General features: G+C 38.1%; 1 protein-coding gene across 2 annotated transcripts in view; it reads left to right on the top strand.

The window, feature by feature from the left end:
* Nucleotides 1-974: 974 nt before the first annotated feature.
* Nucleotides 975-27199, top strand: part of LOC105922149 (protocadherin-15-like) — a 50887-nt gene continuing 24662 nt past the window's right edge. Inside the window, exons 1-3 of one of the 2 annotated variants that reach the window (XM_036125843.1) lie at nucleotides 975-1093; nucleotides 13122-13136; nucleotides 15521-15586. In XM_036125843.1, the coding sequence (XP_035981736.1) occupies nucleotides 1003-1093; nucleotides 13122-13136; nucleotides 15521-15586 (172 nt within the window). In that variant the 5' untranslated portion in view covers nucleotides 975-1002. The remainder of the gene's footprint in view (nucleotides 1094-13121; nucleotides 13137-15520; nucleotides 15587-27199) is intronic. The other variant, XM_036125844.1, reaches the window with a different exon arrangement.

Here is a 27199-nt window from a genome sequence, read left to right as displayed (position 1 = left end):
ATTTTCTGAATATATGACGTATTGACTACTTTCAGGATGGAAGGAAAATTTTACCCAGTATAACAAAAAGTGTTTCTCAGCAGGATTACCAACTATAGCTTTAATATATTAAAAGATTAATTATTGCCCTTTTTTGCTTTATCCTTTACTTCTGGGCAGACATGGATAAATCCGGCTTCAGAACTTGAAAACCTTTCCTGGTTTTCTTTCATCCTATTAATTTAGTCCCTGTCTATGCTGAGTTTATTTTTATAAAGGTTTGTAAGCAAATTCTTTTTTTGGGGTTGAATATTTAAAGATGGATTTTGGCAGGTGACATTTTTGGAAGTGATTTTTATTTATTTTTTTCCCCCAGGTGAATTTTTTGCTGGTGAATTTAAAGTAAAAAAAACCCGAATCACATACAAAATTTCCCAGGACAAAAATCCAGTGTTATAAATCCAACGTCTTAAAAAAAGGCTGATTCTAATGAGACAGTAATTCATCCATATTTTGTCTTGTCTGGGATATAGGGAGAGACTAAAAAAAAATAATTTTTAACCCAAGAAGACCAAAAATATCCACAAAGAAAAAGCAAGGTGATCATAAGGCCAACAGAATTTTCAAGTCATGCGTTTTGATTGAACTTACCTGCCTGTGGACCAGTAATGAAGGATTGTCTGCATTTTTTTTATGTTGATATTTTGCAAGTTGAAAAATAGATTGAGTTTATTTGTATAACCAGTGTTTTAGAAGTTTGTACTTTTTCCACAAAGAAAATGTTGCTGTGTTGTACAAACTTCAGCAAAATTGGTAGAGAAGATTAATCACCTTTCCAAAATACTGACCAAATGAAAATGCTTTTTGAGTAGCTATGCTGTGGGGTTAGAGCTTGTTTATTAGTCACAGCTGTGACAAGAAGCCTTCAGGGTTTGCTGATGCTTGAATGGAGTATAATTCTTTTCCTCATTTTTCCTTCTCTTTGCTCTGTCCAGGTGGGCAGGCAATAAGGCTTGACAGAAGATGCGACGGGGGCGGTGGCTTGTCAGATGGCTGTGGACAGGAATGGCAATCCTCTCTTTGCTTACCCACAGCTGGGGCCAGGACACAGAAGGTATGAGCAGGCTGCACTTAGTCGATCATTCTAAGGCTTCTCCAATTTCCACACTGCCATGTGGAAGCATAAAGTATGTGTAAAGTAAAAATTACGTTTCCTGTGAGATTACTGCCAAACACTGTTGTTTCTGAAAATGATGTGTCAACATGTCAGTGTTGACCTTTAAGATAAGTTTGTAAAATATTTATAAATTCCTGGGAAGCAAAAGTAAGTACTTAGGATTGGTCAATAAAAAGGTGCCAGTTAAGTTTAAATGCTGTCTGTAAAAACATTAAAATATAAGTTCTGATAATAACCAGCAATAATCTGCAACTACAAAATAAACCTAATTTAAGTAAGAAAGTAGTTATTTAATCTTATTTATTTAAGCTTATTAAGGATAAATAAATAAAAATGTATCAGGAACACAGAGGACACTGAGAATTCAAGTGGGCACTCAGCACTGTACAGAGCTGGGCTGTGAATAGAAGACTGCTTTAACAGGATTCTTGCTATCCTCAAATTCAAAACTTAAAAAAAAAAAAATTAAAGAATGAGTCTGAATTCATCTTTGTTCCTGCACAGTTCACTGATCACACTAAGAGGATTCTGTTTGTGTATATATTAGGGTTTCCACACTGACAGAGAATCTCAACAGTTTCGGTCTCAGCTCAGTTAGTTTAGCAGGTGCCGGTTAAAAGCAAAGTCCACCTGTATGAGATTTGTTTAGAGAAGGGAAACACAAAGCAGCAAACACAGGGAGATATGCTCCACTTTCTAAGTGAATGGCAATGCTGTCATCAAGCGGGTCCTCAAAATCTTGACCTCTTTAGTTTTAATACAGTTTTCTTCTTTCCTTCCTTGTTTGGCTTCCTTGAATGTTTAATAAGTTTAAAAGATTTCTAGATTAGAGTGATACGTATGTTTGAATATTTTATCATAGGTCAGAATTTTTTTCAGTCCAAGTATCTTACTTTAAATGTTAAAGACATATTTTAGTGTCTGAAAAAACTGACCTATTCTGGTCAACCATTTATTGAGTGCATTTATAAATCAGGATTGCTTTCTAAATCATTACTACAAGTGACAATAAACAAATATATGAAGTCAATATCATAATTTTATGTCACTGGTGTTCTGTGGCTTTAAAGGCCATTTACCTTGAGATACTACTGCTATAGAACTGGTGCAAGCACTACCGTATTTAAAGTAACAATGACTCGATAATAACATGACTTAATCTCTTGCTATGCTTCGCATCTGTTCTTAGTGCACTGACGAAGTTTCGCTCACTTTGGCATGCTGAATGTTTGAAGAAGATTCAGATGATAGCAGTGTGATCTATGTGAGCTTCTAATTATGAGCTTTTGTTCTCTTGGTCGGAACTGCACCGACAAACAAATAAGATGCAGTGGTTTCTCTCAGTCCAGCGGCAGGATGTGGGGCATTGCTCGATACTAGTACGCTTGTTAAGTGCAGACAGCTGTGGTTTCATTGCTGTCTACTTCAGGCAGTGGGGAAAAATCCTTTGTCAATGTAATTAGGGGGACTGTCTCTTCTTGGAGAATCTATGATCAGATCCTTTCTGCAGACACACAGACAGCCAGTTCAAGGGGACTAGTCACTTTTCTGGACGGGATTAAGTCAACAGATACCCTGAACGAAGACTGTGCTTGTGGAGCCATGATTTCGTTGAAGAAATCATGGCTCGTTTTATTTGCCCCACCATATGTGTCCTCCCCATTGCTGCCTGTGGAGAGCTGTGGGCAAAGAGAAAGTAATGCTGCTGTGCGCCAAGTGTTGTAGCACCATGATGTAATGCGGATTCCAGCTGTGACTCCTCCTTCCTGGGAGGGGTCATGAAAAAAGGTTGATGCTGTGCATTCTGGGATTCAGAATTCTCACCAGTCTATTTTGCTCTCTGGTGCAGTTGAATCCCTCTTGTTCTCCACATATGAGCACATAGATGGCAACTCTGCAAAATCTAGTTTATCATATTTTTTGTCCTCTTTATGCTGCCCTCTGAAGTGTACGTGGTGTGGAACTTCTTTTTATTTTGTTGCTTAAGTACATTTTGGTGAAGTGCAATTTTAACACTATTTTCCAGCGATAAAGAATAAGATCAGATATCATTACATAAATATTTCTTAATAAACAACTAAGTCTTTAATGGAGAATCCTAATATTTCCATTTAACTGTATGTGCATCAGTTGTTAAGTGAATGTTTTGCAGCACTTTAATAGAGGCCAATGAAAGATTTAATTTCATTCCAAAGCACAGCCGAGGGACACACTTTGTCTATACCTCCAAATCTCCCAATCTACAAATCCAGATGTCACTCAAATCTACGTACTCTCACAGGTGCTTAACTCTACTTAGTTGCATTTGGGAGTGTGTATTAGTTAATGTGGCTCTGGACACTTCTGCCATCAGCCTTCCCTTTTAGTCCTCCTTCATCTTGATCCAATCCTTCCCAGCTTTTCCCATCTGCACTTCTATTCTGACCCACAATAGTTTGTCTATTTTTGGGACCGTCTGATTAGGAGCCAGATGTGCAGACTGTGTCTGACAGCAGCAGTTGAGGTCTGTGGTGCGGGGATGCATTGGAGAGATGGGGGTGGGGGAGGGGTTTTTAATCTGTTCGTGACCAGGCTGTAATCAGGCCCTGGGCTTTACAAGGAGGGAGGGGCCCCACTGTTGTGAAGTAACAACCCCAAGCTTCCTGCAGTGCATTCCAACAGGCCCATCCTGTTGTATAGTGTGTGAGCGTGCTGATCTGTGCAATTAAATTGTGATTGCAATATCTGCCCCACTGTCTGTGTGGTTAACCTATAGGGGGACAAAGGGAGCAGCGCAATGAGGGGGTACTCTTTACTGGAAAAGTGGAATCTGCAAGGAGAAGACATCAGTAAATTATACCCTCTGTCCTCCATTATCAGCCACCAATAATTTAGGTCACATCAATTTCTCAATTCCACCTTGGTCTCTGAGGTTCTTCTCATTTTTATAGTTGGAGGACTGATATCAGTATAACAATTATCTGCATGGAGATATGGCTGGAGAAGAAATGATTGCTCACTTTACTCTTTGTACAGGCTCAGTTTAAAAACATGAGTGGCCCAGCCTGTCTTCACAGCCTCATTATTATATTCGTCTAATTAAAAATTTTAATTATTGAGAAGAGTTGTTTCAGATTTAAGAGGTACAATAATTAAACATCTTACATTTTGCTAAGCCTCAGGTGGGTTTTAGCGTTAGCTGCATTATACTGGCTTCAAACAACCTGCATGATGGGTACATCTTATTTTCCCTTCTCAACTGTATTACCAGAGCTCCATATCTGTATTCACATGGCTGGCCTTTATGTTATGGTCCTGCAAAAATGCAACTTGCTAAGGATGAAAAATAAAAAAAAATAAAGACCATGTCAAGACTACAAACCATGCAAGGCAACAATGAGGTTTAAATGGTCCTGATCCTCTAATAAATGTTTATAAATAAATAAATAAATGGTACCACCACCCCCATATAGGGGGGTGGTGGTATATATATTTTTATATATATATATTTTTTATAATAATTGTATTTATTGTCACTGCAAATTACAATGCAGTGACAATGAATTCATTGTGATATTTAATAAATTATAATAAGCATTTTTCCTCTCTCAATGTCTCTGCCTCAAGCGGAGGAGTTTTAGTATCTTGGTGTCTTGTTCATGAGTGATGGGAAGATGGAACGAGAGATGGACAGACAGATTGAGGCTTTGTCTGCTGTGATGCAAGCACTGCTCGGGTTTGTTGTGACAAAGAAAGAGCTGAGCCAAAAATCAAAGGCAATTAAAGCCAGAAAAGGCAATTTTAAAATAGCATAGGTCCGATGGGTCCAAATTGTTTTAGTTTTTTAAATAGGGCTTAAGGCTGCTTGTTTGAATAAGCTTGGGACTGACCCAGAAGAAAGAGAAATGTTCAAGTGTTCAGGAACAGTGATATGGGTACAACATCTAACGGGCAGGAAGAGCATTGCATCTTTTTCAGTAAAACTTTAACGTTGTCCTCAGTGACAGGAGTAAATGAGGACCATAAGCATACTGAAGGGCCAATACTGGACATGCAATCAAAAGACGGATTTATACTTGCCCTGATTCATCAACTTTTTTCACAAAAAAGTTTAAAAAATTGTTACAGTCTTCTGTGGAAAATACAGGTGCCAGCAGAGTTGAGGCTGATACAATATTACTGATGGTATCGAACAAGACATTAGAGTTTTTCTTGTTGTTTTCACAAGACTAGCAAAATATGCAGATCTGGCCTGAGTATAATTAAGTGACAAGATCAACTCCTTTTAAATGCAATCTGTGAACTTCAAGTTTTGTAGATTTCCACAAATGCTCCACCTTACGACATGAATTATAATTATATATATATGTATATATATATTGAGAGAGAGAGAGAGAGAGAGAGAGAGAGAGAGAGAGAGAGAGAGAGTTCTTAATTTTATTTGTACTACGTACAATCTTTTATAAATCGACTGATACCTTCATACGACTGATACCTTCATAATGGTAGATTTAAAGCTTTGAAGTAACATTAGCCCCTTTTCCATTGCCACTCAAAAGCCTGGGGTTTTTCAAATCCCAGGTAGCGTTTCCATTTCTGGCTTATTTCACCCTCCTGGGGCTTTGGTCCCTCAAGCCGACACAGTACTTTGCTCCACTTTCGTGGGGCTTGTTGAGAGGGCGGGGTTGTGTGCACCAAGAAAAATATTCGGCCACAAGCAGGGGCAAAAATCCCATCTCAGTTTTGGCTGGGGGGGCCGCCATGTTTTCAAGTGCGCAATGCATTCTGGGATGATGATGTAGTATGGTTGTCACCTGTGGTTGCCACTTTCTCTCTGTCCATCAAGGAAAATAATAAATTTACACACTGTGCACATTTGGCTGTAATTTACAGTCCAAGGGCAGCGGGGAAAGCAAGGTAAGCTTCCATAGCTTTCCGAAAGAGAGAAAGTTAAAGAAAAAAGTAGGAGGATACAGGTCAAAGAGTCCAGCTGCCAAGAGACTAACGGCTGTGCTCTCATAATTTTAGCCCAGATGCTTTTGAGGTATTTCATCAGCCTCAGCTTTTGAGGAAGCTCACCAGTGGATACAAACAACAGCTAAAATCAGATGCAGTGCCCACCATATTTTCTCAGAAGGATCCTAGACATCTACAAGTGATCCGTGAAAACCGGGCCAAAACCTGCAAAAAGCAGGAGGTGTTAGATGTGTACCCGTGCCACCCCATGACTTCTTCAGCATCAGCTCCTGTTGACCTGCAGCCACTGGGCACCTGGAAGAAAGTAACAATGCTTCATACCAGTCAAGCAGCCTGACATATGTGAGTGTACAGTGTTCACCATTTATGACCGATGCATGTACTCAGACAGAGAAATGCATGTCTGATGCAACTTTACAGTGACAAGCTAATGTTCACTCCCCTTTCACGGATCATAACTATTTGGCTGTGATACAAGGCAGATCAAAAAAGTAGGTATGCCTCTCATTATATTGATATAATATTGAACCACTTAATGGATAAATTAATAATTCAGGTCATGTGACACAGATAAGTACCATGGACTGTGGCAGAAATAAAATTGAGCGCTTTACAGCGGACACGCTCTTTCCCTGTCAGCATCAGCAAGCATCTGCCACAACCAGACCACCTTCAATGGCCAATTCTTTCTTCCTCACGGCCGTGGTCTCCATTTCCATCCCTATTTTCTTCAAAGTTCCCTTCCTCTCTTTCCTTGGGCCTTAGATCACACTCTGGTTCAAAATGAAAAGTCTGAACAGAGGAGCTCATCGTTGCTTATCGCTGTTCCCAGTAAACAGACCACTGTGCCTAGCCTAGTGCTGCCACCATTTGACGTCACTACCCGGAATGCATTGCTCATAAACAATGGCAACCTACAGAGAAATAAAGTTTCTTAATAACATTTTAAACTGGAAATTAAATAAATCATGTTGAACAAAGGTGTCATATAGTCATTTTGACTGTTTCAGGTATCAAAAAGTCGGAGGATTATACTATGACTCTTTTAAGGGCAATGAAGCATCCAAATACAACAAAATATGATCCTCATCTTAATAGGCGAGTAGAATTTGTTAATCTCTATGAAGAAATTTTTCAAAATATTTCTGACCTCTTGAACTCTCATTTAGCAAATTTTTTTTTGCCTAAAGCATATTCAAGTATTTTATCGTAGTCAATGGTGGTTATGATGACAACAAAACACCTGAAGCAGCCTTTTAACTTGCAACCATGTAGCCCAATGACTGGCTGGCTGAGAGATTCACTGTTTACTAATTAATCTTGTTGTTGTCCAAGATATAAGCCTGTTTTAATAAGTAGCTTTTCTAAAATCCACAGACCTCACCTACTGAGGTCTGTAGATTTTAAAAGGAGGTCTGCTGCATGGCCCCACTCTTCTGATCTGTATTGTTTCCAAACGGTTACACTAAAGGATATTTCTGCCTCCACATACGTATTACTATGTATTGTTTCATGACAGTTCATCTGTTTTTTTTATGAATAAATGTGATGTGCGTTTTGTGATAATTATGTTTCTGTGTGTAATTATGTTGAGATGTTGTTGAATTTCTGCATAGTACCGAATAAATTGCTCACATTTTTATAAACCTCTCAGACTCACAAGTTATAAAAGGATTTTTTGTATATAATTAACAAGTACAGGCATTGGCGCAGTTTGCTTGAGAAATTCTTCAGAAATTCCTCAAGATGGACTGATATCCACCCTAGAGAGCACGCTTTGCACACCCGCTCTCCCTTCGATATGCGGCAACAAGCTTCCCCTGCTGTTTCACTTTTTCTCAGCTGGACATATACAGACAGCTTTGATTGATGTGAACTTGAAGGCGTTGTAAGGCCTGAACTAGTAGATCTGTAGTCCCATTGTGCTTCACACAAGCCAGATACTTCTCACCTTCCGACACTATCGACTGTTAATGCCCCTTACAAGTGTATTTGTGCAGTACCACTGGGATAAAGAGCACAGTCAGGCTGGTCCTTGTTAGCGCTAGGTGGATGCCTTCAGATGTGCTGGGGCTTAAAAGGTGCAAGTGAGGCTTGGATGAGGTCAAGTTGTCTCCTGTTGCTGCAGCTCTGAATCAGGCAAAAGACCACTCATGCTTCATTTGCAGTTCAGAGTAAGTTTAAAGTTAAAAACTAACATGCAGTTTAAGCTGAGAATATCAACATAATAAAATATGTAGTTGGTCACAGTTTTAAGTACTGAATCCTTAATTTCAAGCTTTTTCACATTATTATTTTATCACCCAAAGACTGAATGCATTGGGGATTTGGTGAAGGGTTTCTGTACATTTGTTTCCAGAGTTGTGACTTTTTCCACTTCCATTTTACTATTCATCCATCACTAGTGGTCAGTCGGTGACAGGTAAGGTGCACCCCGGTTGCCTGTCCATCACAAAGCAGCAAAGAGATATACAAGACAAACAACATTGCATGTACACACTCACTCCTAAGGACACCTTAAACAGAAGAATTGACCTAACATGCAAGTTTTTGGACTGCAGGAGGAAGTTGGAGTACCCAAAGATAACTCACCCATGATGGGGGTGAAATTGAAAACTCCTCGCAGAAAGTTCTTTGCTGAAATTTGAACCCAGGGCAATCTTGATGGGGAAACAGTGCTTACAGCTGCACCACTGTGTAGCACCCATTCTAACATACAAGACACTTTGACAGTGGGTAGGCTTTAAACTTGGAACCTCTTAATGACATTGAGATTAAGATAAGACAAAATTAAAGATAAATGCAACAGGAATACATTAATGAAACTGGGACATAATTAAGAATGGAGCAAAAGGCACAAATAGGGCAGAGTGAACGGGAGACAGAGAAGGAAGTAACAAAGAATGAGGGATGGAATGAATTTAGGTGGATAAAAGGGGACAAGGAAGAACAAGGTGGGGACGAAGGGCATGGCTGGAAGAATGGATGGTAAAAGTAAGGAGAAAGGAGGAAATAATAAGTAACAAATGATGACACAAGCAAGGAAGATGAAGTGAAAGGAAGGAAGAAGGATATAATGGAGGAATGACATAAGGATGGAAAGGACAGTGAAGATAGGAAGGCAGGAAACAGAAGGAATGACAGAAGAAGGATGAAAGAAAGAAGAGAGCTACACAAGGAAGGAAGGGGAAACATAAGGATATATAAAAGGAATTGAGATTGGTGGGAAAGACACATGGAAGAAAGGACGCAACAAAGAAAAGGAAAGGAAAGAAAGGCACAAGGAAGGTAAGAAAGAAGTACATAAGACAATGTGATGGGGCTTGAAGTCTGGAAATGCAGTTATTTATTTTCTGTACTTTATATTATTTTTCCATATTTGTCCAGCCTTGGAAAATGCAGAACTCACATTACATACTTTTTCAGTCTGCAAACCATGGTAGTAATAGCTATCCAAAGAGCAACAGGAAGTGAAAGTAGCAGAAAACATCAATCATTCTCTGCCATTATGCTGGAAAGCAATTTTAAATAGAAAACATCACTTGCTGTTAAATGATTTAAATTTGTCAAGCAGTGGGAAGTTTTTTTTTTTTAATTTTCATAGTGAACGAGACTGAGCAGCAGTTGTTGCTTTGAGTTTTGTGTATGTATTCACACGCAGCGCTCTGATCATAGTATACGCCTGTTGTCGCTGCAAATGGAGGTGCTATTCTTTATCTCTGCTTGGTTCTGCCTCTTGTCTTGGAACCCAACTCTTTAGATGTTTCTCCCCTACTGCCATGACTACCACTTAAAACCTACACACACCTTTGCACACATGCAAAACAGACCATGTGATCCTCTAAAAAGATTGTTAAAGTGAGTGCAGGGAACTTTTATGCCATATACACACATACACATGCACACTTTTTGGATTCACAAAGATTTTTTCAGAGCAGATTTTTTTTTTTATGTTGCTTGTTTGTGACTCAGATTGCAAGGTGTGACCCACTTCCTCTGTTCATGATGCTGCTATTATAGGAGACTCTATTTCCTCAGCAGACAGATATGGGTTTTCTAATTCCTCCAAAATTGTTTACTCTGATAATTAACGGTGGATGTATCTTCAGTAAATCCCCTTGACAGAAATTTGGGCAATAACTAAAATGTTAACAATAAGCGTAGCAAGTCTGTAAAATGTTACATTTTTACACAAGATTTGTTTCAGCCACTTCTTGTGCCTATAATTTCAAAACTAACTTGTCTTCTGCCATCACATCCAGAAAGTCTCCCTTGAGTCATATATGCCTTTAAAACATTGTATTAGTAAAGGCTCTTGAGAATGTATGTTTAATGAAAAAACTATCCTCTGTTTTGCATCTGGTAACGGGTGCACGGTTGCACAACTAGCCTGCAACAGAAGGTGGATGTGAAACACTATAGCAGTGGCTGGTGATGTTTTGGCTTTGTTCCGCCCATCTCTGATAACATGGAATGTAAGATGACACAACCTGGTTACAAGCTGTCAAAGGTTCAACATGCTTAGAAAGAGCAAGAACGCTTTAGGAAAAGAGAGGACTGTTTTTGTGTGATTATCATTACGTTTTCCTTACTGAAATCCTTTGTTGTGTCCTTGGCTAACGAAATGTGCTATTTGAGGTACTGTTTGAAGGCACTGCTTCTCAATTATTTTCAAACAGACCATACAGACACTATCAAGAAACAGATGACCACATCTTACCATGCTACATGTGTTGGTGTATCTATATATATATCTATATCTATATCTATCTATCTATCTATCTATCTATCTATCTATCTATCTATATATATATATATATAGATATATATATATATATATATATATATATATATATATATATATATATATATATATATATATATATATATATATATATATATATATATATATATATGCAAATTACAAAGTTAATACTGTAATGGTGCGCCAGGATCGAGTAAGTCATGATTTCGGTGGTCAACCCTATCTCATTTGTTCTCCATACATAATATTTGCCCAACTATCTTGGGTTAGAGGCAAATAAACACAGTCTATGAATGCTCCCAAGTGGTGAAATAATTTTTAGCCAAAATAATCTGAAAATAGTAATGGCTGCCATTCTGTGGGGTGAGACGCCTTAAAGTGTTCTTGTCACATACTATTTCCAATTTAATTATTTCACCCTGCTGGCTTAATATAACAAAGTGGATATAATTTGTGTATATTTCCAGCAACAACACTATGTAACCGGAAGTACGATATTGCACATGCGTGCAAGGAGTAAACAAGGAGAGGCAATAGATCCCACAAACATATCTACAATGTTATAGTGACATTATAATGAATAAATACAATCATAGATAAATGTCCATTCTTACCCGTGAAAGGTAATGCCACTAGATCTGGTTTGTGTTGAGACTCGGTTGGTACAATTTCACACAACACTTGAATGAGGCATCTTCTCTGAACCGCTCCACTATGCCGCATCCATGGCGGCGGTGTCAGTTCACTGCTGTCTATACATATATGTCTGTGATGGAGCCAAGCGTGTCAGAAATGTTCATTGGAGGTCCGAAAAGAAATAGATTAGGTGACCCTAATCCTGTAGATTGGTTGATCGGCTAGCATGCCAAGCTGTCACTTTACTGCTAGGTATTGCAGGACGGTATACTGGCTCTTACGGCAGCTGCATCTTACTTTCTAGTTGGTATTGCCAGATGGCACAACAATATTTATGTTTATGTATTGTGATTGTGCCCATTGCAAATTTATTTATTTTCAGGGTCAAAAAGGACAAAGTAAACACTATAAGGACAAATGGTTGGTGTGTATTGTTTTATTTGAAGATGAATGTATGTTTTTTTGTGTGTGTTTTCTTTTTATGGTAAAAAGATGTGACTAGGCCCCTTTAAGCCTTCGGCAAGCCACAGTGAGTCTTCATCATTGCTGTCAGGGTGTTTAGCATTGCTTTAAATTTAGTAACATAGATCCTTAGCAGTAGGAGTCATGAGAGGTGTATATGGTGTCTCAAAGTTTTGACGCTCATGTAGAGGTTTGGAGTTAAGGATGTTAAAGTTGTTTTGAATAATAACTCTGTACAACTATTGCGTGTTGCATTTTCACGATCTCTTGATATAAAGATAGGTGACTTTGAGTAAATATTACTTAATACTAGTATTGGTTTTCTACCTGTAGAACATCATGTCATAGACCATATAACAAATGCTTTTGGACACGGTGAAAAATGCAGTGACTTAAGCACTGCAACTAAGAGAAACCAAATACAGAGCTGTGTAGAAGTGTTTTTCAGCCTACAGATTGCTTCTGTTTTTAGTCTTATCTTAGTCTGAAATCTGATAAGTGTCTGATGATCTGGATACTGCCTTTACTGATAAAGATTCAACCTGCTCAGCATACTGAATGCTGCAAGCGTACGTGGCCGTACTTAACATTTATTACATTCAGCAGGTACTTATTTGACAATTTGGGGGGACTCACAGACTTACCTTTCATCCATAGGTGGTCAAACCATAATTGGGCATATAAACAAATAAATAAATAAACCAGACAAATTATAACATACTCTTTCCTGACACGGTCGTACCGTGTAAATGAAACACCCTTCATCAAATATGCATGACTTATACAAAACAGGGGTGTGTAAAAAGGGAACCACATATTTCACAGATTGGACAGGACTTTATGTTTAACTAGTAAAACAAGAAACACTGTGACAGCATCTTAACAACTACCATTTCTCTAACGAAGGCTTGTTCAGTATGTTCACCCTAAAATCTCTGTCCCTGTTTAACATTTTTCCCCTTATAACATGTCTTCTTGTCTTTTCCCTGATAGCTCTGCATTCTTGCAAGTGCATTTTCTCTCTCGTTTTTTCCGAACTTCAGAGCTATTTCCTAAACGTTTGATGTTTGTTTCTTTTCTTTTCTGTATTTATTTTTTCTTCCTGCTCTCCTTGCCTCTGGCTAAACTGTGCTCTGACTCCTTCAGACTGGCAGTATGAGGGTAAGAGGACAAGCTTCTGTTGTCTTTTTGTCACCCTTTGTTTTATTAACTTCAGCATTTCACTCTTGTCCCCCTCTCTCTGAAAGAGATTTAATCCCAAGCATTCTTTACTTCAGCAAAGTTGCCTTTCAGTGCCTGTTCTTATAGACAGACACTTTTTTCTGTTTCGTACGCTCCACCTCCTTCATTACCCCATCTGCTGCTCTTTGTCAAGCTGCCATTACCTGTGTCCCATGTGCTCCTACCATCTAGCTGTTGTGACCTCCATCTGTGAAGCTTTTCTACCTCTTGCTCTATTCACAATGTTACCTTTTGCTTTTTATCAGCCTCTGTCTAGCTGCCAGGTTTGTCAGTTGCTACTGTTGTTAATCCTGCTGCAGTGCACTTTCTGTAAAAGGATCCAACAAGTTCTGATGTTTAGAATGTGAATGATGGGCTGTCATTTAAATTATTTGACAGTTTAATAAGACTCACTACTAATATTTATCAATATATAGATATTTCTAACACTATCACATCAATTGGTTAAAAAGTTCCCAAACCAAGTTGATATATAAAAGCAAATTGCTATTTACTTAAAGTTGGAGGTGAGACTTCAACATAACTTCAGTGCAGTTGTTTTTTTTATTATTATTATTTTGCTTTTATTAGTTTGACCATTTTGAAATACACAGCTGACTGCTAAAATCTGTACAGAAAAAGAGAGTGAAAATCCTGCCTGTTTTAAAAGGTCCTTAGTTAATTAATGTTATGTAATAGACTAATAGACTAGAACAACTCTAAAATTGTTCTCACTGTCTGTGTGTAAAATCCAAAAGTAAACCAAAATTGCTTATAAATCTCAAAATTCTATGCAGTAGCACCTGTTGCCTTGGCTATATATATTTCAAATACCTAAATTAAAAAACATTGTTTAGACAAGAATTATTTATTTGTTTTGTTCCAAGCCAAGTTAGTCATTTAAGAATAGGAAAATCCCAAGTCCCTGGCTGATAGTTCACTTAATTTAGTAAAGTGCATGCCATTTATAGGCGTCAATACAATGTTACATTACAATGCAGTTAAATAAAAGCCCTGCATTTTGAGAGTATACACTTACTCATCAATTCTGCTCAGGTTGTTTTACTTTCCCACAAATATTTTAACCCAAGCGGAGTTTTTTTGAGATGCCTTAATGTCCTTCTCTCAAACAGGTTAGCTCAGCTTAAAAACCTACATTAACGTTCTGACAATACGTCACCTTAAGTGCTCCTAGCATCACGCTTTGATTCTAAAGATAGCGTATATGTTGACGTGATACATACACTCATTGCTCCTGCTGATAATATGTGCAACCTGAATATAGTACTTTTCTAAATACTTTGGTTTCTAATTAGCTCAAAAATAGATTCATTATAAAAAAATTAAGGGACATTGCATTACTCAACTGTAAATCGTTACCTCTCAATTTATGTGCTGGTGTAATGTGCTCACATTTTTAAAATATATATTGAAGTGCATAGAACACCCTCCACAATCACTTGCCCCCTGGTAAAACTGGATAAAAGTCTGAAAATAAGTACTTCTTATGAACACTTCATGATGCCAAGATGTCACTCATTGCTGCACTCTTTCCCTCACTATCCAGCTTACTGTGTACAGTGGCATGATACACTTGGGTATTCATCCAGCCATGTTTCTCACAGTTCCACTTCTTTTAAAATTTTCATTTGTTGTTCTGACTGTTGAAATGAACATGTTTTAGGACATAGCTTATTTACTTATTTGTTTTGGCTAATGGATTCAACATAGGACGTGTTAAAGGGAACAATAATTGTGGCGGCAGTATTTTGGAAACACATTTATGTAATTTATGTATTATGGCTTTTCAAACATCTTTATTAGCGGTGCCATTAAATGTGAGGGTGCCGCCAACATAAACCTAACATAAACATAATTTATGTTTTACCAGGGCTGGGTGATAAATCAATTTAATGGCTTGATTGAAATTTACAATTGTTTAAGATTTAATTTTTGGGAAATTGGGACTTTATTTTGCCAATGCACACATTGGGCTTCCATGAAGAGAGCGGCAGACAATGCTGGATATATGTTTAGGAAAATATATATTCAATACATTGTAAAGAGGAAACATTTTTTATTTTATTTTGCTTGACATAAAAGCAAGTTTTTTAAAATAATTTCCTCAATTTATTTTTGTGAAAGAAAATGAAAATGAGGAAAAAAATCGATTACTGGTAATCGGATTTGATATAATTGAAGATTTTATTTTGAAGCCATATTGCCCAGCCTTACAATTTAACAAATTCACCACGTTTCCTGTGTTGTAAATATAAGTTGAGTTTCACTTGTGTCTTCTGACTTGCTCTTTTTATTGTATTCAGAGTGTAAGCTGTCCCGGCCGGGTCCCCCTGCAACCATAGTGACCATTGATGAGGAGAGCCCCAATGGTATGTATTTATGCTCCAATGAGTCACGCTTATTTTTCCCTTCATTCACATCCTATCATATTATAGTAAATGATGCTGCATTCACATGGCGTGTTGTGTTCTGTTGAAATTGTTTTTATGCTACAGGGGATGTTGCTTTCCTAAAGTAATACATGTTAATACTTACCCTGTTGTCACCAATGAGATCTGGGATACGAAGGATTGCTCTGTCCTGTAGGTGATGGCTTTTGTTACAGGCTGGTAACAAGTTGTTGATGCAGACACACTGACATGTCATTCTGCTTTTGTGTTAGGCTGGAAATAAATAAGTTCTAATTGTGCTTGGTCCACTTACAGGGGGAGATGAGTACCTATTTACATCCAAGGACACAAAGACGGTGTTTGGCACATCAGAATGTTTTAGGGGTCATGTACTGAGTTGTCTGCTCCCTCTGCAGATTGTACTTACTGTGATGTACCTGTACTGCTTCGGTACAGGAAGCAATGGAGTGCACTTCAGATATGCAGCACTTGAGTGGGTCAAATGAAGCTCCTCCTTTTAGTTTCCCCCCCCCTTCATCTTCTTTCAAGCCTTTCCATCACCTGCACCTACTTTTTTTTGCCTGTCTTGAATCATTTCTCATCTTTTACTTTCCTTGTATTCTTGGCTCTTTGATTTTTGTCCCTTTTCTCTTTGAGTCTTAAGTGTTTGCCATCATTGGTTCAGCAAGAGGTAGGTGTGCACATCCAGATAAGATCTGTAGATGGGACAGAGAATGAGGACCTCTGCTTTTGGAGGAGCTATATGTTCATTGAGGGAATGGTTTTCCCTTAATTGGAGTAGGGGTGTGTTTGTTTCATTCGGTTCTCCCTGTAGGTATTAGTACAGCAGGCTAATGGAGCTTAATGATCAGCTCTCACCACAGATGGCACTTAGAGCTTATTTATACAGTCAGAACAGTATTCAAAAATGTTCAGCAAGCCTGCTGTCCCATATTTTTAGGTGCCCCTATGTCTTGGAGACATAATTGTGCTCACATGCTTTATCTGTGTGTTTGTATCCTGAGAGTTTAAATGGAATGGTCTTTTTTTCAGATAAGGCCACCCATTAGTTGTTGCAATAGCTCACTACTCAGTCTGTCATTGGGTCTCAGCTTCTCCTTCCCCTTCTGTGACAGCAGCTGTGTTTTTGTGTTTTGATCGATTACAAGTGGAATTCTCGGCATGGAGGTAACCAAGTCTGTATCCGAAAGCCTCTCACCCCACATGTCCCTGTGGTTTCTGAGAGGGATTTGCTCTAATCTTTTTCATAAAGCTCTCATTTACCTGGGATATGGGTCTTCTATGACTCCACCATGGTTTGTTTATCTCTCTGTTATGAAACGGGCCACAGCTCACCCTCCCGGTAATGGAATGTAAAAGAGGCAACCTGCCTTTATTGACCAAAGCATTTTTTCTGTTAAATTTGTTTTGTCCTTTTTCGTTGTTGTTGCTTTTCTATCACACAGACACTGTGCAAATTTCACATAAGTTATCACCTTACATTTATGTCTATGAATTGTACAGCTCACAAAATAGCCAATTGTCTGTCTGACGTTATTTTCCAATCCGGAGGATAAAGACGTAGAGTTAAATATAAGCAGGTGCTTCTCAATAAATCAGAATACTATAAAAAAAGTTCATTCATTTCAGCAAATTCATTCAAACTTGAAACTAGATGATCATCTAGTGCCTGTCTGCTATGAGAATCATGTTAGTCAGTAGAATCTGAGGTTGCAACATGCTGAGACGAAGCTCAGCCACGTCTCATCTAACAGCAATCTGTGATCTTGGATGATTGACTTGTATTATGCAAAAGTACAAAGAGATTGATAGTTGGGTTTTAGTGGTTGTCTTTATTGCAGACCTATGATCTGAAAGGTGCTAGTTGATTATTTCAAACATTATTTCATGCAGTACTGTTTTCATTTTTATTTTGATGATTATGGCGGTGAGCTAATAAACCCCCAGATTTAGTTTCTTAGAAGACTAACACATTACATAAGACCAATGAAATAAATGATTTTAGCTACAGAGATGTTGTCTTGCTGATAAGTATACATACAGGATATGTACAACACAGTGTGTGCATTTGCTGTTTATTTAGAGCTCTTCTTGTATTAACGTCTGCATCAATGCAGGAGTTTTTAAAAGTGCTTTGTAGTCTTTTTTTACCACATTATTTTCTTTCACTAAATTTTCTGCTAATATTTATGGATTTTTTTTTTTGGGGGGGGGGGGAATTTTTTCGCTGCTCTAGTGGCTAACTTTTTATGAAAGTAGGCTGACAGGAAGGGGGTGCAAGAGTAGGAAACACATGCAGCAAAGGACCACGGGTTGGATTCAAACCCGGGTCGACCGCGTCGAGGACTAAGGCCTCCGTGTATGGGTCGCGCTACCCGCTGCGCCAAGGGTACACGCCGTCTGCTAATATTTATGGACAGAACACTATCTGAATAGCTACGTGCTGCTGAAATTAATTTTTGTTTGTTATTCTCATTGAGTGTCAAAGTCTGTCCGCTGGACAAGAGTCAAGTTTAGATTTTTTTTCTTTTTTTATTGGTTCTATGCTGTATGTGAACCAAGTTTCAATTTCAACGTAATTTATTGTGATACTGAAGGTGTAGCTGCCTAGAAAACTGCCATCTATTTATAAATCTTCAATATTGCATAACTAAATATTCCTTTTGAACAATGGCAACAGCTCTCATGTAGGCTAAATAGCAAAGAACAAACAAGCAGAGCTGCTGATAACAAGCTTGTAATTCATTTGCAATACAGGCACAGCTTGTTTCCTGTAGCAACAACATGGCCCACACAAGACATGAGGATTTGTTCAGGTGTTTATTATCTGCTGTGTGGCTTTCGTCCAAAAATACGTTTTACTGTGTTTACCTAGGAGGTTTTTAAGACGTCACATTTTGTTTTAACTACGTTTCAAGAGTGTTACTGCCTTTGTGGTTCAATATTGGCCTAAATAATCAGAACAGAGACATTAACACCCGCAAAGTAAAAAACAAACTAAAAAAAAAAAAAAAAACTGAAACCTTTGACATATCTAATAACTGCAGCCTTCTGTCAAGTTTGTACAGAATAACGGTATGTCAATTAATAATTTCTCAATGCATCCTTGCAGTTTGGTAACACTGTATAATCTGAGCTCAATGGCAACATAGGCAAGGGGCTTTAGCAACCTTTACAACTCTAAAGGTGCATTCACACTGAACGCAAATGTGGCAGGCAGGAGGGGCGGAGTGACATTACACACTTGGGAAGAATAAGTAATACGCCTTTATAATCCGGTGCGCCTTATAGTCCGAAAAAATACAATATGTCTACGCACGCAAAACTGATGACATTGTAGTGCCATTCGCGTTCGATGTGAACGCACCTTAAGAGTCTATTATAGGACATTTGTTTATATTTTTAACTTAAAAACAACAATTAAAATGTTACGTTTAGGTCAAAACATGAGGACAATCATTGAACATTGTAGATAAAGGGAATTTATCCCTTGGCATTTTTCATGCTTTGTTGCCACACAATCTGGGATTAAAAAGGATCGTGTTATAGTTTGCACGATTTTATTTACAAAATGCCATATATTTTGGACTATACGGCACACTTAAAATCCTTAATAATTCTCAAAAATCCACTCAATGGATATTCGTTGCATTACGGTACACTGTGTCACTACCTGATCAGCCCCATAACAGGACCCCTGAGCAGTCTACAAGACTGCCTGACTGTAATGTCTAAACTAGATGTGCATTCATGTAAGGCAGCCCACACCCGGAGTACACATGCTAGCAACAATAAACCAGGTAAGTTAATTAAATATAAAAGTTAAGTTTATTTTGGCCTTATGTTAGAAACAGGGCAGTGTAGTCCAACTACTGTGTCCTTCCAACAGCGACGGACAGCTCTCCCTCTCAGGAGAGAGCTGTGTATACGGAGGGGCGGAGTGATATTACACACTTGGGAAGAATATTTAATACGCCTTTATAATCCAGTGTGCCTTATAGTCCGAAGAATACAGTATGTCTGCAACTTTGAATATGTATAATTTTTTTACCATGGCGCACACAACAAATAGGACAAAATCCCAGAAACCCATGTGTGTGCATAAATGCTCACCACCCTTAAAGTCAATATTTTGTAGAGCCACCTTTTGCGGCAATTACAGCTGCTTTGGATACATTACTATGAGCTTGCTCTATCTTGTCACGAGGATTTTTGGCCATTCCTCAAAGTAAAACTGCTCCAGCTCATTCATGTTGGATGGTTTTTGTTTGTGATCTTCGATTCTAACCATAGCATCTCAATTGGAATGAGGTCTGGCCTTTGAGTAGACCATTCCAACACATTTAAATGTTTCCCCTTAAACCATTCAAGTTTGTGAAAATGTTATGCATATATTTGATTGAACTGCTTGCGGAAAACTGCTAAAGCTAGCATTTTTATTGCCTCTCCATTTTAAAACATTGCTCCATTCTTTAGCATCACTACAATAGAGGATCTAAAGAGCCACAGGTTGCAGACCCTTGGCAAAGGTGAAAATATGAAAAATGCTGTCTGAAATGATTTAATACCTTTATATCCTCTTTATAAATACTTACTTACTTACTCTAAAACACCCCCTTTCAGCTGCAGCACCAGACATACATTTTAATTTGAATCAGAAAAACCAACAAAGTATCGGTTTTGCAATGAAAGAGGCTTGCTGTTCATAAAAAATGCAATACTTAAGTCCTAATCTAATGTATTCATTGATTATCTCAGCAAAGATATATCTGACTGGTCTAAGGAAACGGCTGTACGTTTAGAGATTGAATACCAACACCTTCTTTCATTCTTTTTTATTCATTTCGGCGAGCTGTTTTTAGACTGGGAGTTTATTTTTTATTTTTTTACTTTAGCAAAAGAAAAGCCTCAAGGGGACAGCAAGCCTGTTGCTCAAATCAAGCATAGCATGTTAAAGTTATCTTAATCAGTGCATCTGCAGACCCACTGACAGGTGCCATACACCACGTATGAAGTCTCACTCCCTACAGGAAGAGATCTATGGTGGGATAAAATAGTTGTTTTTTTTATATGCTTCTTTGCTCTGTCAAAATATGTAATTCAGATTCAGAAGGTATTTTTTAACTCATTGTGTTTTGAGTGTTATACACTGTATGTGGATGGAGAAGGGCAGAATGAAGAGAGTGTATGTAATTTTATTGGCATTGAGCTTCTTAGAGCAGCAACGGGAAATCATTGTGTCCATAAATTAGGATGTTGAGCTCTCGCTTTTATCTTGTCAGGGAAAATTTATGATTTGTATCAAGAGCTGAGTGAAGCACACAAGCATCCTCTTAGCGCTTTTCAATTTGACCAGCACCAGCTCACATAAAATCAGAAATTAGCCTCTCAGGTGGCCTTTACTAAAGGCCCTTTAGTAAAAATGAAGATGATTTAGTATTGTTCCACTGAGTTTGCTGCCAATGTAAAACCTCTTTAATTCTGATAAATAACAAAATGTTAATGAAGGATGTCAATTACTTCAATGCTGGATTAAAAAATAATGCAAGATTTCATGGTAGATTATGCAAGTGATTGTATCAGTAAAATGTGTGTGTGTGTGTGTGTGTATATATATATATATATATATATATATATATATATATATATATATATTGTAAATGCCCTATTGATTTCTCAAACTGATGTTTTTTACTTATTGTGACAAGTTAAAATTTCTACACTCATGGCAAAAGCAAGTCAAGCCTCTGTCTACAGTGTTTACAATTTTATGGATCAGGCTTCACTATGAGAAGCAACCTTTGCTCCCTATAAGTCTGGAGAGGGTTGTGAGGTCATTTCTAAACAAGACCATCAATCCATTGGGATATACATTATTTACTCATGGAAATAATTTAAGACAGAAGGGGATGTCCCTGAAATTTCACCGCAAGGTCAAAACATCCAAAAATCCAAGAGACACATTTCAGACTGTGCAGCCTCAGGTCAACCTTGTTTCAGTTTATAAGAGTACAACTAAAAGTGAATAACTGAACAAAGTTGTCTTGTTTTGAGGGACTGCAAGGACAGAAACTTCTCCCTTAAAAAAAATGGCAGCAAGGCTTTTTTTTGTTCCGCAAAGCTGGATTTGGTTCAATATAAAGTCTTCAAGATTGCCATATCATCACAAATGCCACATGCCAATTGACAAGGGGTGGAGGGGTGGTCATCTGTCCTTGTTTTGTAGCCACAGGACATGGGCTTATCGAAATCACTGATTTGACCAAGACGCAAATGTTTGGCAAGCTGTCTGAAAGCTGAGCTTTGATATGAACTGGGTAATGCAAGTAATGATGCACTTTCATATAAAGAAGAGTGGTAGTGAATTCATCCTTCTCAATGCCTTTCTTACTCAATCCTTAGCAATCTTTGCAATTTCCTGATTCACCATACTCACTTCTTCTTTTCGTTGCTCTCTTTCATTATCCTCATTCATCCACTCTGCAGTGTCCTTCCATCTTCCTATCACACTTGTTGCACCTGTCAGTACATTTCCATCTTGATCCTTAATCACCCTAAGCTGCTGTACACCCTTCCCTTCTCTGTGTCTCTGCCTTACCAACCTGTATAAACCCTCTCCCCCCTTACTATTCAAGCTGCCATATAAGTCCCTGTATGCCATTTGGCCTTAACTTTACTCCGCACCTCCCTGTACTCCTGCTGGCTTTCTACAGTTTTCACTGTGTCCCATTTCCTTTTAGCTGATCTCGTTTCTCCAAACACACACCTGTGCTTTCTCGTTCCATCACCACTCTCTCATCTCTGGGGATATTCTGCATCACTTCATCTAACTCACTCCAGAATCTCTTCTTCTCATCTAACTCACATCCCACCCGTGGTGTATAATCACTGAAAACACTGAACATCACACCTTCAGACTCATCCCCCTATCGATCACTCTTTTCACTTCCAGAACATTCCTGACAAACTCCTACACCATTTCTCTTCTCCCATCCACATCATGGTAGCACAGCTTGAACCCTGCTTTTAAGCTTCTAGCCTTGATACCTTTCCACTTGGTCTCCTGATCACACCTTTCTCATCTGCATCATGTCAGGCAATTCTCTAGCCTTCTCCTGCTTTAGTCCCAACATTCAGAGTTCATACTATGACTCCTAGACTTCTGCCTTTTCTCTTCCTTCTCTGTCTATGGACACATCTTTCTCCTCTTCTCCTTTGCTGACAAACAGTAGCTCAATTTACACCAGTACGCTGTCGGTCGCCAGGATCCGATGGTTGCTATTAACACGGTACTCGACCGATCCACTAAGGAGATCATGTTATTGACTCACATGATATATTTGGTAAAGGTTTATGCCAGATGCCCTTCCTGATGCAATTCTCTATATATCCAGACTTAGGATTGGCCCAAAATAGGACACAGAACATCGTGCCCTCTTTAAGGCTCCATTAGCATAAATAACTCTAGGAAAATATCTAAAAAGCGGAGTGAAAAATGATGCTTGGATTTCACAATTAATTGTTATTGCCAGCAGGGATTCTAAAAAAAATAGTGTTAAATGTACATCCAATGGGTTGCGTCAAGTATGTGTGTTTTGACCTCCACTTTTTATTCTGTATCTAAGCATGTCAGATCAGGTATAAAAATAGATTCATCATAAAGTACGCTGATGATCCTCATTAGTCTGCTCGAGAAAATTAAAACAGCCATGGCCCAGTGTTCAATAACTTTAAATTGTCTTTATCTTACTACTGATAAAACTAAAGATGATTATTAATTTTAGGGGGAAACTTTACAAGCACAAATTTACATTTATCAAAGATCTGGAAATAATTTTTACTAATACCATGAGACTATTTTATATGACAAATTTCATTTTAAAGCCACCAGTGAGGCAGTTTGCAAAACGTCTCTGCAGTGCCTCCTCAGTATGAAAACACTCTGCCATGTTAATATTGACTGAACCATTATGACTGTTTTTAGTGCACTTGTATCGGATATGTATGGCATTCTAGTGAGTCTACTAGTGGTAAGACCGTTGACTATTTTGGCAGTCAGTGTCAGTGATATACTATAACAGCCTCCGAATGCAACCCATTAAGAGCAACTGCTACATATGTTTAGAGGGCATTGTAGGTCTTTGTGGGTTAATGGGATAACAAGGAACAAAGCACATGGCTAAACCCTGTCTTGGGAATCTCATTAACTACTACGGGTTTATATGCAGTTTACGCTGTTGCTGTAGAGAAATTAAAAATATCTGCATATATAATGCACAGTTCTGTTTAAAGTACATCTACCCACTAATATTGGTGATTTTGGTTCCTTCACTTCAAATGGGCTAATTTCTTGATACAATATTAAAAATGTATCTTGATGTTTTCACAAACGGAAGTTTGTGAATGTTTTTTTTTTTAATTTTGCTGATTAATATTTATTTTTTGTGTGCTTGAGTAACTGGAACCTGGCAAAAGTAAAAACAAAATAATTGCCCAAATTAGAATTGAAACTCTTCAGCTAAGTTGCCTGTGTCTGCGTGCTGTAGTTCTGCTGGTTTCTCAGGGAGTCCCTGCCGTTTGCTCTGCCGGTTCTGGTGGTTTCCTGTCCTACACCGCCTGCTCTGGTCTCCTGCTCCTCCTTGCCTGCCTGCTCATTCAACCAAGATTCCTCTGCCAAGTCTGGTTCTGTTTGTCTACCTCACCCATCACTACTTATCTTCACAATAAACCGTTTTTAACGTATCTCTCTGTCCAGCTGAATATTGGGTTTACAAGCTGAAATCATTACAACTTCTCAAAATACTTTTCTTTAGATGCCTGATAAAAGTTGCAACACTTTCCCTATGTTCTTCAGTTTCTTTTAAACGCAGAAGTTTCATTCATAAAACATTGTGTAGAATCCATATCAAAAGTGTATGTATGCCAAAAAAAATAACATTCCGATTTATAAAACTATGCACATTCTAAGCAGCACTCAATTTCCCTCTACAGATCACACCTTCAACTTAACATTTGTGTACCAGGTTTAGCCTCATGTTCTGCCATCTATATGCCCAGATTCAATCAAAAATTGTCAATGCAATGGGTTTTAATTTGTATTTAAATAAGTCAGCAGATCATCGTTATTTCATGGTTAAAGGGACATTGTGCAACTAATTTGGCATTTAATTAACAAAAATGAAGGATTTATAAATATTGTGGCAAAGTCACATCAACAATTTAAGTGTTTTCATATCTTAGAAATAGTAGTTTATAAATGCATAGGTGGCGGTGCACCCACTGGGAGGCTTCTTGTTGTGTCACCATTTCTGATTTCATTAGCCAAAAGGGAACAAACTTGTTAGTTATACGTGTTTTCCCTGTCTGTCTTCTATATGAAGACATGTTGTCGCTGGAAGAGGAGTATAAAACAAGCAAGGACGACCGTAGATCATTCTATTTGCCATTTTCTGTTGAAATGGAGGACCATCCATACTGTTTGTCCAGCGAGAGGGAAGAGAAAGTAACCAATAAAATAAATAATAACCGGGAGAAAACAAGAGTCTATATCACCGTAGCTATTAGCAGATAAAGTGGAGATAGAGAGGTTCCAGGCTTTCTGCTGTACAGGTAAGTTAATTCAATATAACAGTAAAGTTTATTTTTGCCGTTATGTTAGAAACGTTGCAGTGTAGTCTAGCAGCTACCCTGTCCTCCCAGCAGAGACGGCTAGCTTGTTCATCTCCCTCTCCCTTTCAGAGAGTATGTGTGTGCACGGAAGGGCAGAGTGATACCAGTTCAACCCTATAGCATTGCAGCACGAGCGGGTCACTTTACTCGCGTTTGTAGTTGTTTAATTTAGTGCTCAAATAAGCGACTGCATGCTCAGAAATGAGCCGCTATAACCCGAACACACAGAACTCACAAGCGACTTTAGAAAAAAACAAGTAGACTTGACAATAGTGCCAAAGACCATTCCACACGATGACTGTAGCTATTGGCTATTAGAAGTAGCTAATACGTGGAGGACATGTTGACATTGTCACATTTATTATACTCTGTAGCAGTTATTACACGCTTAACGGCGAAGTCATTTGTAACTTTGTTAAAAAGTGAACCTTAATTCTGTCTTAAACATCAGATTCAAATTCTTCTTGTCTTGGAGAAGACTCCATCTGGATAATAATTCTGAGGAAAGAGGGAGACCAGGAGGGATGAGGTTTCCCCCCAGTTATGAAGAGTCCCCATGTTTACAGCAATCAACTGTTTAACACAATTAAAGTAATTGCTTCACACCATGTCACAATTTATCTCTCAATCTGTGGTACACGTCGCCCTGGTGATCATTGTGGAGAGGAATGTGATGGTAAAAAAAAACAGATAAAATGTTATGTGGAATTTGATTTAATATTTAAGAAGGCTTATGACCATGCTTTTAATGATTTGAAAGGTCCTTGTGTATAGTTTTGTATCACCAGCACAAGCATTAATACCACTGCAGTTTTTAATGCTTAGTATAAAGTCGATCTATTATTATAGAGTGAATTTGAAAATCTTGGTTGCAATTCACCACTTTACCATCTGCGTCACCAATTTCCCTTGTCTGCAAAATTAGTGAACGCATGGGTCAGAGTGCCATGAGGACAGCACATTTCCCTCCCAAGTTTTTATTTTTTAATTCCTTATAGATTACAACCTTTGCGTGGAAAGTGATGTACGTAAGTTTCAGGCCCAGATTTGTGAGTACGGAAGCTTTATAAACGAGCCCCCTGTTTTCTTGTTGTTTTTTTTTAATGTGTGATTTTGACTTCTTATAATGGCTGCTAGGTCATTAATATATAATCATACTGCGTATACCTGATCCTAGTGGATTAAAGAAAAAACTGTGAAGTTGGTTTATTCATAAAGGCTCAGTTTGGTACCAGACAATACAATACTTCAATTTAAAAAATGCATATTCCAGGAATCTGTTAATCAGTCACCTTAGCAGTTAGCGCCTCTGTCTGTACATGTTTTTAACGGGAGTCTTGAAGTTGTTAGGACCCTCACTTTCTTTGGATGTGAACAGCATGTTTTGCATCTCAAAGTGCATATACAAGCAGCAATTATAATATATGATGGAGATCAACAGTGAGCATAATTATCTCTGTTCGTGTGGTAAATCACTTCTTGTTTATCCTCATTACCCCTTTAAAACAAGACTCTAATGTGTTACAATGCACTGTATCATTATCTGCTTGAGCATACTTGGTGTAAATAAAAAGGCAAAAAAAAAGGCAGTCTTTGAGATGCAAATCTTATCTAACTCAATTTGGTTAATCTAATTTAATGTTCACGTGTGATCAGGAACTCAGTACAATGCTACATTAATGGTCTGTGCTAAACTCACTGAACAATATTGTTCTCTTAGCTGGTTTTCCTTGTATCATTGGCAGGAGGAGGCAATAGATTTTTAATGAGTGGTGCTGCCAGTGTGAGCTCACCCAGCTTATTCTCATATTCAGCTGGTTTCTCACAGAATATTGTCATGTTAGAATAATAGTGTCATAATAGCGTATGCCTTTTTATTCACATCTCTCTTAGGTAATCCAA

The sequence above is a fragment of the Fundulus heteroclitus genome, chromosome 22, assembly GCF_011125445.2.
Source record: "Fundulus heteroclitus isolate FHET01 chromosome 22, MU-UCD_Fhet_4.1, whole genome shotgun sequence".
In the NCBI taxonomy this organism is placed as follows: Eukaryota; Metazoa; Chordata; class Actinopteri; order Cyprinodontiformes; family Fundulidae; genus Fundulus; species Fundulus heteroclitus.
The sequence above is the reverse complement of the archived record's forward strand: the minus strand, read 5'-3'. Positions and strand labels throughout refer to the sequence as shown.